The 18,034-nt window shown below is 37.3% G+C and overlaps 2 protein-coding genes across 3 annotated transcripts in view; one reads left to right on the top strand and one right to left on the bottom strand.

The window, feature by feature from the left end:
- Positions 1 to 1,743, top strand: part of maml2 (mastermind like transcriptional coactivator 2) — a 71,358-nt gene extending 69,615 nt beyond the window's left edge. For both annotated transcript variants that reach the window (XM_077207691.1, XM_077207692.1), the window contains exon 6: positions 111 to 1,743. In XM_077207691.1, coding sequence (XP_077063806.1) covers positions 111 to 931 — 821 coding nt within the window. In that variant the 3' untranslated portion in view covers positions 932 to 1,743. The remainder of the gene's footprint in view (positions 1 to 110) is intronic.
- Positions 1,744 to 2,352: 609 nt separating this feature from the next.
- Positions 2,353 to 17,075, bottom strand: mindy4b (MINDY family member 4B). Its single transcript, XM_077207371.1, has 11 exons — positions 16,844 to 17,075; positions 15,606 to 15,782; positions 10,774 to 10,893; positions 8,554 to 8,648; positions 8,164 to 8,329; positions 6,158 to 6,223; positions 5,974 to 6,044; positions 4,873 to 4,945; positions 4,605 to 4,781; positions 3,187 to 3,367; positions 2,353 to 3,073 (listed from the first exon to the last, which is right to left on the bottom strand). The coding sequence occupies exons 1-11, from the start codon at positions 16,943 to 16,945 to the stop codon at positions 2,931 to 2,933; spliced, it is 1,371 nt and encodes a 456-aa protein (XP_077063486.1). The 5' UTR covers positions 16,946 to 17,075; the 3' UTR covers positions 2,353 to 2,930.
- Between the last annotated feature and the right edge of the window lie 959 nt (positions 17,076 to 18,034).

Genomic DNA, 18,034 nt, shown 5'->3' with positions numbered 1-18,034 from the left:
TTAAGGAACCACACCAAACGTTAATTCAGGTATTAGACATTTACAGTATGATATTGCTTGGTAAATCAGTATTTTAAACCACCAATATTTTTTTTATACATATACAACAGGCAATGGGTCAGACCAAAATGACATCCAACCTTTATCATGCCACCTGCCCAGTGGACAGGGTACCAAGATGGTGCCCTCCTCAGGAGAGAGAAGATTTCCGCTTGGACAAGACCCCAATTCAGGACCCACAGGTGCTCAAGCTTGTGCAAACCAGCTACGACAGCAACCCAGCGGCCTGATCCGAATGGTGCATCAGCAAAACAAGCCTCAGTTCCATGGGACAAACAGCCAGGGTGCCACTTTTCGATCAAGCACTATGAGGACAAGCATCAGTCAAGACTCCCTGCTGGGACAAAGACTGGGTGACATGAGCACCAATACCAACAGGATGGACACTGCTTTGAGCTGGGCAACCAGTGCCAAACAGAGTGGAGCTCTACAAGGACTAGATGTCAAAAGACTCGCCAATACAGTGACCCCACAAAGTGACATTAATTTTCCTCCGAGGTCTATTTGCCCACCTAACCAGGTGGCACCTCATTCTAGCCTGATACCCATAAACCCTGCGATCAGAAGCTCTGCTCCCAGATCCAATCAGCCTAGAATACCCCCACTACCTGGGGTGACTTGCCTGACCCAGTCCTCCCCTGAACAGCAGGGTTGCCCAACCACATTTGGAGGGCTGAGCCAAAGCTCAGCAACTTATCAGAACAACCGAGCAGGCCGGTTGACCTTTGACTTTCTACCGGAGGATGATAACACGGTACCAGGGTTAAACGCAGACTCTGATTTCATCGACTCCCTGCTTAAATCAGGTTCGAGCAATGATGACTGGATGAAAGACATCAACCTGGAGGAAATTCTAGGCGGACATTCGTAAAAGAACAGACTCAAAGCGTGAGAATTATGTTCAAAATGTCTGTATTAGGAGCCTGATGTGAAAGGCCTGTTAAAATATTTTATTATCCTTGTATTTGAGTGGAAAACAAATGTATTATATGTACTAGTATATTGTTGGGTCGTTTCTTCGTATCTTCTACTAACATGTTGTAAAGTTTCAGGTTCATTGCTTCAGTTTTTTGTTTTTTTTAATCAACCACACACTACCCCCTATATTCATATCAGTTATCATTGAAATGCTGTGAGATATCTGTTAGAGCTTCTGTTACTCCATTAGCAGAAATGAATGTAAAATAAATGCCATAATGGAGCCATTGGTCATGCCATCGACACATAACAAACTGGCAGTTTAAAATTATCAATACTTTGTTTAATCTGGCTCTTATAGTTCAAGGTTATACACCTTACATTTTTGAGAATTTAAAATACAATTGTGTGAAATGAAACGTTCAGATCTGTTTTGACTATCCATTCTCAAATTACTTATCCATGGGTATTGAAAAAGAGCCATTTATGTATCATTTTATTACACACCTAAAAGAGTAAAATCTGTAAAGGGAATAAGCATATGCTTAGAATGTTAGATGTTGTTAACTGATAAAGTCAACCTTATTTAGAAAGAATCAGCAAGTTTTGAAAGTTCTTATTGGTTATATTGTATTTGTACATCTGTATCAGTTATATGAAAGATATTTTTTCTATTTCTTTTCTATAATGCATTATAATTCTGTCATAAGTGTATATCATATTGTCAATTTAGCCTTTGATAATAAACTACATCAAAGAAGAACATTTACAGAACATTTTGACTATTTATTTCTTACATTTAATGTCAAATGGAAGTGAAGTACTACAAGGCTCTGTCTTCGGTCCTCTGTTGTTATTACCAGATTCAGAAAATCTGATCATATCAGCCCTGATTCAATCATCGCTATACACTAACAGTTATAAAATACTGCTACTTGTAAAGCTCTTAATATTGCAGCTCCTTAGTACCTAGGCAATCTTTGCTCATGATATTAGGGGTCCTTAACTATGTATTTAAAAAAAAGCGTACAATGTACATATTGTGTTCATATTGTATTGTAAAACACTTTTGCTGCTGTTGAGGTGGGATACGGGTAAGGTTAAGACAGGTTTGGTGGTGTGGATAGGTTAACGGGTTGATTGAAGGGTTAGTTCACCCAAAAATTAAAATTCTGTCATTAATTACTCACCCTCATGATATTCCAAACCTGTAAGACTGTCGTTCATCCTCAGAACACAAATGAAGATATTTTTTACTAAAATCTAAGCGATTTCTGTCTCTCCATAGACAGCTACGCAACAACCCGTTTGACACTTCAAAAAGTTCATAAAGAGATCATAAAACAAATCCATATTAAGTGGTTACACGACCGCTTTATATGCTGAACATAATTTATTTAGGCTTTTATTCACATATAAACATTGATAAGCATAAACAGAGGCTATATAAAAAGAAGAGAAAAACATGTTTAATGCCAGATAGGAATCAAAGACTTCCAAGGCTTTGAATTAAGATCTTGACTTAAATTGATTAAACCCTGTAACTTGAGACATAAGCCTTTTCCATCATAACTTGACACTTGACTTGACACCAGCATTTAAGTCTTGAGATCCCAATGGAAGGACAATAACAGTATGGAAGCTAGATCATATAAACCATAAACACCAGAAAAGTGGTAGACATGTATGGGACATGTGTAAACCAGATATAAATATATTTCTGACAATCAAAAGATGTTACATATTTTTGGTTTGTCACTTTTGTTAAATGTTAATGTGTTTTAATGGTCAAATGGGAAGGCTGTAAATCATGTTATTAATATTCAAATCAAAATTAAAAGTTCAAATGAACCCAGAATTAAAACCTATATCAGCCTATATAATATGCTTTTAAAGAACCCTAAAACGAGAGGTGGGCTAGATACCAGGTGCAAACCCTGGTTCAAACCTCTTCAGAAAAAAGGCACAGCCCCATTCCAGTCAATAACAGCACCCTCCCACTTCGTCCTAATGGTCATCTCTACAGATGGAAACTTTTTCTCTAGGTCTCCCTGAATGTCTTTATTTTCAGCCTCCCAGTGATGAGAGTGTGTATCTGAAATACCAAAAAACAATACATATATATATTAAATGTTTTGATTCACACAACTATATAACAGGCAGGCAGCATCAACGAGTAAGAGATATGGGTTTAGCGATTGACTGTACCTATGGTGAGCACTGTTGTGTTGAGCTGAGTCGGTTGGCCGTTGTAGAAGTAAAGCTGGAAAAGATGCTCCATCTTCCAGTCGGAAAGCAACGAACGGTTTGGGCTGAACAAAACACTGTAAGTGCCGTTGATGTTGCACACCCAGATAGGCAGCCTGGGGGTTTTCAGCATGCTGCCCACCTTAGGAGAAAAAGGGATCCACTCAACATGAATGCTTTTACAATATAATAGATATAGTTATTTATTTAGGTAACACTTTACATTACTGTTCTTTGTTGTACATGTATGTAAGTGTGGATAGAAAAATAAAGTAAACTGTGACGTATTATACCCAAAAATTCTTCATACAGTGGACTACCAGTAAAATTTATAAAAATTATGGACCAAAAATTATTCAGACACTTTGACCTAACTATGTTTTGCTTAAGTGTCTTTTCCTTAATCGCTAATGCGACCATTTTACACCACAGACTGAACAAAATTAAGCATTGCTTGGTAATTGGTTGACCTTAATTGGTATTATAACGGTGACTGAGAGAGCTCAACGCGCTGCAACTGAAGAAAACGCATGCAAATAGAAAACACCCCATCCTCATCAGTTTCACAACACAAATACTCACAACACAACCAAATACAGAAATGCACTGCAAAAGTTCACAACACAACCAATATAGTTCAATAACTGATTAATAACCTTTTAACTCATTACCATTAAAGTGACTACTGAACCTAAAAATTGGAGCCTGTAAAGCATGTGCATAGTCTTAAGTCTAGTGTGTTCTTCCATATTACATTTAAAGTTCATTTATATTAAATGTTCTAAATTGCAACTTCATTATAAATGTTTAATTACAAATATTTAAATATAGAATAAAAATTACATTATTATATAGCATTAAGTATATTTTAGTTTACCATTAATGATTGTCAATACATTTGGCTGTACACTTTAAACATTTCAAAGACAAAAGAATTCTGACAAAGATGTACTTAAGTCCTACTTGAGAGTAATTACAATTGTGCATGTCTACTTAAATAGGTCAAAGCTCTCTAAATTTCAGATGCATTTAATAAAAAATTAAACCCTAAGACATTTTATTGGAAAATTGCAATTAAAAGAATATTACATTCATTATATTATTTCCACAAGTACTATTTTTAAAAGTATTCTAAAGTCCTTTGGATCAACGGTTTGATCAGTGTGGCTAAAGTATCTTATCATTTACATATTTATTCTTAAGTTGCCCAAGTTAACCTACTGCAAAGTTTGCAGAGAAAGTAAGATAAGGTGTCAAATACGATAGGACAAAAACCCAGGCTGTTCTGACTGAGAAGAAATACACTTCCATTTTCTGTACATGGGAAAGGTGAGAAATCCCCCAAACCCTCTAGAAAACACATAGGATGGGTACTGTACCAGGGGGAGCTGTGCATGCTTGACTTGTTCTCTGTTCCAGAAGAGATACCCAACCTGACTGCGAGTCAGAACCCCGTGGAGAGGGTGGGCGAGCGGTTGGTCTTTCTCATCGTTAAGTGACGTCCCGTTGAAGACATGAGGGGAAGCACGGCCGGTCAACAGCAGGTTTAATAAAGCCTAATACATACAGAGACAATATGAAGCAATTAAATAGCTACTAAGAAGTCACAAGGACAAAAGACAAAAAAAACACACAAAAAAAACGTACCTGTCGACAAACAAAGTTCCCCAAGCTCAAATGCAAAAGATGAGTGGTGGTACAATCGAAGTCTGCACGTATCCTACAAATTCAGAGACTATGCTTAATTCATTCACTCATTTCATTCAATTTTGAGGTAAAATCTTGAGGTATTTCTCTGAAACTGGAGATGTATGTTATAGTGTTTACCTGCAAGTGCAATTATTAGTGATAGAAGTATTATTGATCCATAAAATATTTCCTAAATACTCTACCAATTCAAAAATTAGGCGTTGGTAAGATATTTTGGTAACATTTCATTTTTACAGTATGTGCACTTTCAATGTACTCACACTGTTCTTATCACAAAAGTAATGAGTAGTGTAAGGTAACTACATGGGTTAAGTTAAGGTTTAGGGGTAGGTTCAGGGTTAGTACCTAGATAGCGTCATTACTACAATAAGTACATAGTATGTTCGTGCGAAACAGGACTGTAAAACAATGTGCTCCCGATATTTTAATGTTTCTAAGATAAGTATGTTATGCTCACCAAGGCTACATTTATTTGATCAAAAATACAGTAAAAAAAAAACATGATATTGTGAAATATTATTACTATCTGTTTTTCCCCCTGTTTTTTAAAACTAACTTTTTTTCTAACATTTGTAAAAGTATTTGGCACAGTGGCTCAGTGGGTAGCACAATCGCCTTAAATAAAGAAGGTCCTCGAGTTCGAGTCCCAGCTGAGCCTGGAGGCTTTTCTGCGTGGAGTTTGCATGTTCTTACAGTGCTCCGGTTTTTCCCACATTCCAATAACAGGCCGTGTAAGTAAATTGGAGACTCTAAATTGTCCGTAGCTGTGAATACATGTGTGTGTGAGTCATGTAATAGGGAGGACTGGGGAAAGACCTGGCGACCTATCATGGAAAAAAAATAACTTCCAAGAAAATTCATGGACAGTCTCTCACGTATGGCAAGAGATGGCCCACAAGTCGGATACAACTGAAATGGTTATTGAATGAATGAAAAGTATTTACTGTCACGTTTGATCACCAAGGCTTTCTTGCTGAATATAAATAATAATTTCTGTCAAGAAAACTTTTGAAAGGTTGTGTATTTCTGAGGACATACCTGTCAATAGTCCTGGAGAAGACAAGGCTGTACAGGAAAAGTATCATTCCATGGCTTCCTTCTTCCTTAAACTACAAACATTCAGGTCAAAGGTCTTAATACAACATCAAAGCAAATTTGAAGCATAATATAAAGCATTAATCAAACAGTATTTCCTAAAAAAATAAATAATAAATTTACCCACACATTGGATGTGCTCACATATAAAAGATCTAATATCATCTTTCTTTTTAAAGGTGAAAAGCTGCAACTGTGGAATAAAAAAAGACATTAAACAATTACAACATATTTACAGTGTTGGGGAAAGTTACTTTTAAAAGTAATGTGTTGCAATATTGCATTATGGCCTAAAAAAAAGTAACTGAGTTACTTTTTGCATGACTTTCTCACCTGGGCTAGATTTGCTTGCTAATTTTTCAATAACCCCCCAAAAAGTTATATTTTTGGCTAATCCACCTTATTCTGCTCTAAACAATGCGCGCCGCCATGATGACGACTCCGGTTGCCTACTTCCGGTTCGTACTGTATTAGCAGTGAGAGAATGAGGCCAGGCTCTACATGTGCTGTTGTTGGTTGTTTTAACAATTCAAAAAAGATAAAAAACTTTTTAGACACTGGGTGCTTTGAGCATAAGATAAAAAGGAGAGAATGCCTATGTCCGGTTCGTATCAGCTACATTCAATACCAGAGAGTAGACGTTTTTGGTTAGCTGCGCTAAAACTGAAGCATCCAACGAAAAAGGTGTAATACGTTACCAGTAGGGATGGGCATTTCAAGCAAAAATAATATTCGAAGATCGCTGGGTATTATGCAATTAATATTCGAGAATCGCACCCCTCCATCACATAATGCACACATGCATGTAAAGGCTATAGGCTACACACCAGAGCACATGAGCAAAGCGGAGCAGTGTGACGCTTAAATATAAGTTAAACAAAAAAAAAACTAAACATACGTTTTATATTTAAGTTTCACAATATAATGTTTTAAAAAAAAATTATTTCATCTATGTTGATTATATGAAAAGGGAACCGCATAAGATGAGTCAGATATGATCATAAGATGCCCAATATCGGAAAACATTTGGAATGGCTCACACATGATTTTGACCACTTATCAAGTTTTGTTTTGTAGAAAGCCTTTCTTTAAAGTGAATTTCGTTTAGTATAAATTGTATCTTCATTTTTATCAATGTTTTATCAACAAATTGCCTGGAATAATAAATAAGAAGCACATATAGTAGATATACAGGACACGGAGGCGCGGGCGCGTGAACTGGAGCGCGTCTTATTAATCAACGAAACTCAGCGTTCCCTCACATACATGATAAGTATATCTATAGAAAGCTTGAAATGTGTACTTTTAAACAAAATTATTAAAAACTAGCAGAAATGGGCTGCTCTATGCTTATGTATAGGTTAATTTGTATGAAGTGTGCATTTCTCTCTATACTGTGGCACTACTGCGAAGATGGCGAGTCAGCATCATCAAATTTATCTTTGCAGTCGACACTTACAGAAAACACTAGTTATCAATAAACAATTCAAATGTTTAATGCATAATCATTACTTTTGCCGGGGTTTTTTTGTGGCAAGCTTATGCGTGCGTTGAGATGCAGAATAGGCAATATATTACGAAAACGCTCATTATGGTTTAGCATTCTCTCCCATATAGTCGGCCTATACATAACTTCCAACCCAACTTCAGTCGTGCACGGGCAGGGCCAGCCCTACTTATTTCACATATTTTCTAAACAGCACATCACTGCGGGCGTTCTGAGCAAGCTGCGCTTAATCTTCATAAAGCTTCGAACCGGAAAAGGACAACCGGCTTCCGGTTCAAACCCGCTATGAATCATGGGTAAATTCGCTAACCAGGAAAAAGGTGGATATAAAGGCCCTTTTACACCAAAGTAAATTGACGCAGGAGTAGAAAGTTCAACTCAAAGTTTGTGTTATTAAACATTTCATTATTGCAGGTTTGCTTAATAGTTTGCATTCCACTGTTTTTATTTATTTTGCGTGATACTGAATGTGTTTTTGCGCAAGTGAGAGTAAATGCATGTTCACATTAAGTCTAGAACTACAAAGTTCACGCACAGCCTCTGCACTTACAATTAACTGCATTACTTTACTTGTTACTTGAAAAAATTAACCTGATTACATAACTCACATTACCCCCAACACGTACCCTCTCAGTGAAGCTGTCCAGTTTGTAGTCGAGGTGGGGGGTGAAACAGCGCTCGGACGTGACCAAGGAGACGGTAGCCGTCTGCTCCTCGCCAGCTGTCCACAAGATGTCAGCTAGAGCGGCTGCCAGCGCCCTCTTCTGCTCCTTCTCCCCGACCTCCACCAGACTGAGAGAGAGAGAGAGAGAGAGAGAGAGAGAGAGAGAGAGAGAGAGAGAGAGAGAGAGAGAGAGAGATAGAGATAGAGATAGAGATAGAGATAGATAGATAGATAGATAGAGAGAGAGAGAGATGAAGATGTAAGTTGTTCTTCAATGTGAAATCTGAAATCTTCCCCTCTGCTATAATTATATTCCATACAAAAAGATACAAACTTGACGACAACAACACACCTTTGCATTGTGCATGCGGAGTTCCCTGGCTGGTTGAAGAGCAAACATTTAATAATATGAGCCTGAACCACCATCTGAATAGCACTGGCTCCTCCCTGCAAGAGAACAGCCAGAGAAAACACGTTTTGGGCAATCATTTTGTAAATTTCTCTTACAAATGATCCATGTTAGTCAGTAATTTCTGCATTATAAATTATCTTAAATGTAATTGCCTTTTCAGAATGCAGGATATTTTCAAACTATAACAAACATGAATATAATTCATCCAAAAGCCATAATTAAAACTGTGTACCAGTGCCCAGTAAATGCAAGTACATGTTTTATATATTTAAAGGGATATTTCAGGCAAAATTGTGCATTTTGTTATTTATTTTTCTCATGTGAAACCCGTGGACAACCTCCATTACAAATAAAAAAAGATAAGTGAAAATATTCTGCCTAACTTCTAAAATTCATATGCGTTTGGAAACGACCTGAAAGTGACTAACATTAGAACATTCACTTTACCATCATAACTTCTTTTCATTTTTAAACAAAATAATACTTTTAATCAGTAATGATGCATTAAATTGATCGAAAGTGACAGTAAAGATATTCACAATATTACAACAGATTTATATTTGTTCTTTTGAACTTTCTCTTCATCAAAGAATCCTGGAAATATGTATAATGGCTTCCACAAAAAAGAAGCAAAAACTTTTTTCAACAGTGATAATTTTTTTCTTCTTGCGCTGCAAATCAGCATTTTAGAAAGATTTCTGACGGATCATGTGGCATATACCATCAAAGGAATAAATTATATTTAAAATATATGACAATAAAAAAGAGCTGAAATGTAATAATATTTCACTGAATTCATTTAATCAAGTAAATGCATACTTGGTGAGCATAAGAGAATTCTTTCGATAACAGTTTTAATGGTATGCAACACTAAGTGTTCAGTTTATGAACCATTTCATGAGGAATGTAAGAGTTTTTTATTTCCCAATCGTTTGATGGAGAAAGTTAATCTTAAATCAGTTGCTGGAGAGCTCTTTATATAATTGTGCTTTCTCGTAGTATCCTAATACCAGTGTGTAATCTGCTAATGAATGACATGCGCCACACATCACTACCTGAGGATAATGGGAAACATATTTACTTAGCGTACCAATGATCTGTGCTTAAGAAAGTGGCAACCTTTCAAGCTCATTATACAATAATGAAGTGGCGGGAAGTGATGCAGTATTCAGACAATGGTGTCGGGCTAATCAATCAGAAACATACTGAGTCATGGCTTCACCATGAAAAGAAGTGATCTACTAAAGCTCGTAACACAACCCTTCTTCTCTTATATAACTTGCAGTTTTGGCAAAGGGGAAGTAACTTTATTAACTCGATCATACATAAGTGATCATCAACTGTCTCAAGTTTGTGCTTTAGTAGAAGTCTTTATCCATTTCCAGCATTAGGCATTTTGAGAACATCTGAGCACTCTTAAGTTCAAACTGTGTTTAATATAAATTTAAACTATAATTTATTTTTATGTAATTGTAAATAACATGCAATTAAGTGTAGGAAGCTTTCATTTCATATTCTTTTAAAGTATATTAGTTTCCGTAATACAAATTGTATACTTTTTCAATGTTAACCAACAGTAAACTGATACCTGTTCTGTGATTTATTTGAAAGTGTTTTTTTTAAACAAAATATTATAAATAAATATTATATACAATGTTTTTTTTTTGTAAGAAGCCGTGCACGTCACGATTGGCCATGGTTTTACTAAACTAAAATCGAGAGAACAAATTACTACAATGTGGATATGATTTGAAGAGAGAATACATTAATGAAATGTGGCCATGAATTAATACATTGTGGAAATGAATTCTTAATATGTGTATACAATATCTTTTTTTTCTTCAGAATGTCCACTGTGGGGCTCTGTATATCATTGCAAATGTATCACCAAACTTTCCTTTTATCATTTTCATCACAATAAGTCCAATTTTGTTTCATGATGTTTTTCATTTGGTATTTTTTCTAAGTATACACTTTCCCCTCACTAACACAATTAATGAGAAAGGTGCACATTTGTATCTTCATCAAGTTATTTAATAAGAATTTCTTAAATCTGAATGTTTTAAAACAATATCCTACCAGTTTCCAGTGGTTTATAGGCAAAACTATGGCAATAAGCGATGACTGATAATAACAGATGAAGTTCAATCTCATACTCACCCTCTCAGTCTCCAGAGCATATGACGTATCAGAGAAAGGCTCACGAAACTTGAAGAATGATTTCTTCCACTCGTAGTTGAATATATGGAAGGTGTTCCCAAATAATATACTTCTTAAACTCTGTATGAGTGATAAAGCAAAATGAAATGTGTTTTTTAATGATTATTTTGACATGTGGTAAGTTTAGTTATTACATGGCTTGGTTGAATTCTAATGTAGAATGCGGTCTGTTATTTCTTGATAATAGGACCCTGGTCTTGTTAGTCCGAAATAGCGCCCGGAGGCGTTGCCGAGTGACATGACTTGCCTAAAAGGACTTTGGTATAAAACACCGTTGCCAGGAAAAACAGAGCGTTGCCATGGACACAGTTCTGTTCACTCTGGAGCAATACAATCGTTTTTAAATCAATAAACTCCTTTTTAAATCAATATTTTGTGTAAAATTATTGATTTATTTGGTAGGTAGCCATGTAATAAGCGGGATAATGTAGAGCGAGGCGGTTGTTACAGCGAATACAACCCCTTCAGGCTGATTCAAGATTCCAGATCAGCCTGTCGGGGTTGTATTCGCTATAACAACCACCTCGCTCTACCTTATCCCATACTTATTTATTTAGGATAAAAATCATAAATCACATTTAGTGTGATTCCAGTCTTACAAGTTAGTCCTTTTTTTTAAAGACTTTTCATAACTAAGTCAGTTACATAAAAATGTAGATTAGTCCAAAAAGTCCAAAAGTAAGACTGATTACCCCCAACTAACTGTTAGTTGGTCAGACTAGCTCTTGAGGTACAAGTCTTAATGTAATGGCAATGTTCCCTTTTGAGGGAACGTCTACGCTGTCAGCTGCAGACTCTATAAGGTTACACCCTTGCAGAACCTGGTGTCTGAGTCACGTCTACAAACACCCCATTCTAGCTCTCTGTACCACTAATCAAGTGGAATGCTCGACTGGCTGAGCCATGTTGCCAGGTTGGTGATGGAGAGGCATCTGTGGCTTAATTTTACCAGGGATCAAGGAGTCAGATAAAGCGGTCCTCCTTGATGCCCGTTTGGCCCTCGGGACTGTTTGGCACTGGCACTGAGATAGGTGGATAGGTTTAGAGAGGCCAGAACACAGTCGGCACCTTTAGGAAATATATCCCTCTCCGGGTTCAGGGTTCTGCTAAATTGTCTACGCCCTTTCCGGGAACAAGTTCCTGGAGAGAAGAGCAGATGGCAAGTGTGGCTTCCCGAGCTCTCCCTCTGAGGAGAAGCGTCGTAACAGGAGAAAGTCACACAGATAGAGGAGCTGTGGGTGCGGCGAAGAAAGAGGAGAGTGATTGAGTGGGAATGAGGCCCAAGCTCTCGCCCCTTATTTCATCCCTTTTAGCTCCTCTTATATAGTCTATGCCCTTTCAAGGAATGAGTTCCTTAGGATAAGAGCAAAGGCGAGTGTGGCTAAAGCTAGCGATCCTTCTGAGGAAGTGAGAGCAAAGCGAAACCATAATAGAAAAGCCACATACACAGATGTGAAAAAAGGAGAATCATTGAGGGGGCAAGGCCCAAGCTCTCGCCCTCTTTTCACCTCCTCCAGGTTTGGACATTAAGTGAGCTTATGCTCTTTCTCATTGCCAATATTGTTAAATGTGGGTCAGGGGCTTAGCTGAGGCTTTGTCTTTTTACTGGTAGCTCAGCTCTCAGGAGTCTAGACTCTTCTGGAGCATGGCTCGGACTCGTTTAGATTGCTTTTTTGAGCATAGAAGCTTCAGGACCTTCCTAACACTGTTATGGGAGCAATGTGTTGCAAGGGTACTGCTCGCCCATCGACACTTTAATGGCTCAGGCCTTCGAGCTTAGTGCTTAGGTTGTTAGTTTGAGAAGTACAAGCAGACATTGGTAAGCATGGTGTAGTTTGGTATGGCGTCTCCATAGCATCAGCAGCTGACGCACAGTCTTGTTCCCTTTAAAGGGTATGTCGTGTCAAACTCCGGTCCTGGAGGGCCACTGTCCTACAGAGTTCAGCTCCAAAAGTCCTGCCTGGAAGCATTTAGTAATCCTGAAGACCTTGAATAGCTGGATCAAGTGTGTTTACTTAGGGTTGAAGCTAAACTCTGCAGGGCAGTGGCCCTCCAGGAACTGAGTTCGACACCCTGGGTCTAGGGTTACGCATGCAACCTGAGAAGGGAACAATACACTTCGTCACACTGCCATGCTTCGGGGATGCCCACGGGTCTTCTTTCAGACAATAGAAATTTGAAGATGTGTTCACAGGTTCCCTTCTTATACTCTGGGGTGCACCTTGCAATGTCATCCCACTGCGTCTGCCATTGAATAGCGTGTCTCATACACCAGGTCCTGTGAGGGACATCCCCATAATGTCACCAGCTGACACAGTGTCTCGTTCCCTTCTCAGCGAACCGGGGTTACATACGTTACCCTAGACCAGAGGTCGAGTTGACCAAATATTTTCCGTTAATGACAAAATAAAAATTTAAGCAATGACGGAAAAATCTGAAGGACATCCATAATTTTGACAGATTGCGTTAAGGTTTTTTGTAATTTGTAACTGTAATTCCCACTCCTGTCCAGTTGATGGCGATTGTGTATACAGTATAAATTGGCAAAATTATCTTGTATTGTCTTGTCTTTGTCACCGCTGCATACAGATGCAAGAATGTCACAGCAGCTGAGTGTGAGAAGTTTCTTCAAACGGCCAAATAGTTGTGATATTGTTAATAAAGCTGAAAAAAGAAGAACTGATGCAGTGGAGGATGAAGGATAAATAGGCAACATTTATCAGTCACCGACAGCTGTTACAGGGCAACCAAGCGGCAGCAAGGAGGTCAGGAGGGAGTACTGGGTTCAGTAGGAGCAGGAGTTCACATGGCTGAGGAGGGAAGGTGGCAAAATGTTCTGCGACATCTGTAGAAAAGCTAATGTAACGAATTTGTCAGAGGGTGCACGACTATGCAGAAATCATCTTTGAATGATCACAAAAGTAGCCATAACCACTTCGGGTGGTCCACCAGAGTGTGGCAATGGTCAAGTATGTCGAAAAATATCACTGGCTGCTGGTACGAGGCATTAAAAACACAGTTTAAGGTTGTGTTGCATATGGCAAATACAAACATCCCGAGCCACCTATATCCTAACCTAATACACCTCTTACTGTCTGCTGGGTGTCCAAACATGAACAGTGCACAAACGTACACCTATAGCAATGACCATAAATAGCGCTGTGGATGATCGCATCGCCAACAGCAGATACTGGTGTAGGAGCGCATGCTGCAGGATTTCCTCCCGGTGAAGCGAGTGCTTGCAGGATCGGGAAATCCCACATTCAGAGAGTCCTGCAATCTTCTGATCACTACCCAGGTAAAAATGTTTTCAGACTACAAAAATTTTACTGAAGTGGCACAAGTAATTTCGGTCTCCAGTGTGACAGCAGAGAACGGTTTCAGCCTTAACCGGTTTTCAGATAACCAAGATATACTGTTGTTGTAATGTTAGCTATAGTAACAGGACAGTTTTAAATGTGTCATTGTTTGTCTGGAGCTGGTGTCCTGGCGGTAACTAACAACCAACTCTTTCTTGTAGATACTCGTGTACTGTATGTTCAATTTTTGTTCTTTCCTTGTCGTTCATTCGTCATCTTCGTTTTATTTTTCACAAAGCATTATTTTGCTTCGTTTCAACTATGATAAAGAGTCATCCACTCTTAAAATTTCGTGTTCATACATTTTAGAGGCGGAGCAATAAAGGGAGGGGTGTGTTTGTCTGGGTTGATTTAAAATATCAAGAGTGTTTCTCAAAAATCGCTTCCTGCACCTTTAACTGAAAACTCTGTGAAGATCTTAACGTCTAGAGGAGTATGCCGCTGAAGATGTTCAGTAATAGAACTCTGCAAAGCCATTTAAACCCTTAAAAACAGATAGTAAAATCGTATATATTGAGCCAATGGAGGAATGCTAACACAACTCCCAAAAATCAACACGCAGATTCAGCTAAAGCCATTGAAACGCATTTTGTAATATAATTATTTCCTTTAAATATCTTATAATTAACATTATTCTTTTTTTTCTATTTTATGGATTTTTGAAGAAAAGGTGAAGAAAATATTTAATATATTTAAAGGTTATAGAGTACTTCCTGGCCAAATTCAAAATAGCCCATCCCCAAGTTTCACCAATGTTATATATCTGCCAAAGCGGAATAAGCTGTAGTTATCACTATACACTATCGGTCAAACTTTTGGAATAATAAAGATTTTTAAATAATCTTATGCCAATTAGGCTGCATTTTGTTTATCAAAAATACAGTAAAAACATAAGTGTGAAATATTTTTACAATTTAAAAGAACGGTTTTCAATTTCAATATATTTCAAAATGTAATTTATTCATGTGATCAAAGCTGAATTTTCAGCATCATTACTCCAGTCTCCAGTGTCCCATGATCCTTCAGAAATCATTCTAATATGATGATTTGATGAACATATGAGACATCTTTCAAAAACAATAAAATCTTAATTACTCCAAACTTTAGTTTTAGTTCAGTGGTGATTGTTTATTCTAAAACACCCACAATAACGGGATCTATTGCTTAAAGTCCTAATAAATAAGTCATGCGTCTATATCCCGTCTTTTGTCTTCGGTACATGCGCGCGCACACACACACACACACACACACACACACACACACACACACACACACACACACACACACACACACACACACACACACACACACACACACACACACACACACACACACACACACACAGTCTGTTGTGAGAAACATGTGAGGCAAGAGAGCGAGGGTCAAGTGACAGGGTCATGTTCCACAACTCACCACTGCCAGCTCTGGTGACACTGGTTGCCCACCCAGACTTGGAGACACTGCGAGGGTTTGAGGTATGGAGTACGGCACTGTGAACAGGTTGTTTGGTGCACTGACGTGATGGGCCGAGGTGGCAGGTCTGGATGAATCGTCACTGTCCTCATCAGCTTTGATCTTCTCACTAGGTCTCTATACACATGATACAGAGTGTGAACTTTTAGCAAAACATTGTGCTTAACAAAAACAAGTCTAGACGTGAAGAAACATGATTACAAAATACATTATAATATATAAAAAGTGAACATGTGCAGTTGTTACAAAATATTGTACCTTCAAATCTATATTCATATTCATCAAATCTTTTTCATATTTAATTTTTTTTGAATAATTCAGATTTGTTATGTTTTTGTTTTACTGTTAAGCATCTTATGCTCACCAAAGCTGCATTTATTTCATCAAAAATACGGTAAAAACTGTAATATTGTAAAATATTAAAATTTAAAAGAACAGTTTTCTATTTAAATGCTTTTTAAAATATTATTTATTCCTGTGATCAAAGCTGAATTTCCAGCATCATTACTCCAGTCTCCAGTGTCACATGATCCTTCAGAAATCAATATAATATGATGATTTGCTGCTCAAGAAACATTTCTCATTATTATCCATGTTGAAAACAGTTGCACTGCTTTATATTTTTGTGGAAACGGTGATATGGTTTTTTTTTTCGGGATTTTTTGATAAATAGAATGTTAAAAAAAAACATTTTTTTAAATAGAAATCACTTTTGGAACATTATACATTTCTTTACTACTACTTTTGATCAATTTACTGTTCTTGCTGAATAAAAACGTGCTTACAAGAAAATCTTACATATGCTGAAAATTCAGCTTTGATCACATGAATAAATTCCATTTTAAAACATATTCAAATAGAAATCTGTTCTTTTAAATTGTAATATATTACAATATTATAGTTTTTACTGTAATTTTGTTCAAATAAATGCAGCCTCTGTTAGCATAAGAGAGTTCTTTAAAAAAATACTAATAATTTTTTTACAATTTTTGACCTGTAGTGTATTTTAATATCTTATTGCTTTCTCTTTCTATTCTCACCCTCTTCCTGAACTGTGAGCACAGCTTTTCATAGTAAACTTCAATATGACCATAAATCCCAAAATCACAGTTACTAATCTTAAGAATATGATGATACCAGGTTTGTGATGAATGTGCCATCAGCGGATCTGAACTCACATCTTGACTTCTCTTCACTTCCTCTTGAAGAAGCTCTATGTAGCTCAGTCTGGAGTGCTGCAAACTCTTGATAGTTTGCAGAAGGTCCTGATAATCCGTCATGACTGCTTTACATGCACTGTACTATTGCATGCAGATTCGATTTCACACATGGCATTAACAATATTGCCCAGTAAAATGCCTTGCAGTTAATGTGGTACCAAACCCACACAGCTCTCCTCCAGTCTGTGATACTGAGTTTGTTGAGAGGATGGCAGTCACACAGGCACATGCATACACTCGTCTGATTGGCTGACTGTATGTCATGGGAGAAATGACATGCAGCCACCTGAGAGCACAGTGTCGGCAGTATCAATTATGGAAAAATCAGACTGAACCACATGAGAAGGACATTGACACAGGGTACGTTACATTTCCGATTGCAAGACTTAGGGGGATTCACACAGATACATTCTGCATTAAAAACTGAGTGCATCGAGCACATCAGAATGAATGCAGAACACAAGTATTAAGACACATTTTTACATTTTTAGCTGTTTAAAAGGAACAGTTCACCCCAAAAACAAAATTCGGTCACAATTTCCTAACACTTGTGCCATTTCAAAATGCTTTAGGCTACTTTTTTTTTCTCTCAAAGAAGAGAGGCTACATTTTATAGAATGACATTTATTCAAATGTACCATCCCAGGTAACATAAATGTACTAAAAACGTTTTGCTAAAGTTCCCATTATGTTATGAAAATGTAATTTATGAATGTTCTGAACGTCCTAAACTTTTTTTTTTTCTTGGTTATGCAAACCTTAAGGGAAGGGATCATTCCCTTTTATCATTTTGCAAACATTATGGGAATGAAATGAAATGTTCCTTTGAAATGTTCTATCAAAAAAAGTTTATGAAATAGTGACATTGTAGGCCTAGCCTACTCAAATAAGTAGCCTACTGAGTAATATCAAATTAAAACCCAGATAATTTAGAACGAACGTTCTATTAGCCTACAGTAACTGGAATAATGTACGTAGGCTACATAACTTTGAGAAAACCTTAGGCTATAGGCTACTTTTGAGAAATACTTTTATGTTGATATTTCTTTTTGAGGCTTGGCATCTTCAGTCACCATCAATGCATGGAAAAGATTGGCTATATCTTCAAACATTTTATTTTTGTTTCAGAGAATGAAATACCAATTTGGA

This window comes from Siphateles boraxobius, unplaced genomic scaffold (genome assembly GCF_051911475.1).
Source record: "Siphateles boraxobius isolate OS27281-9 unplaced genomic scaffold, OSU_SipBor_1 6, whole genome shotgun sequence".
NCBI lineage: Eukaryota > Metazoa > Chordata > Actinopteri > Cypriniformes > Leuciscidae > Siphateles > Siphateles boraxobius.
This window is presented reverse-complemented; position numbering and strand designations above follow the sequence as displayed.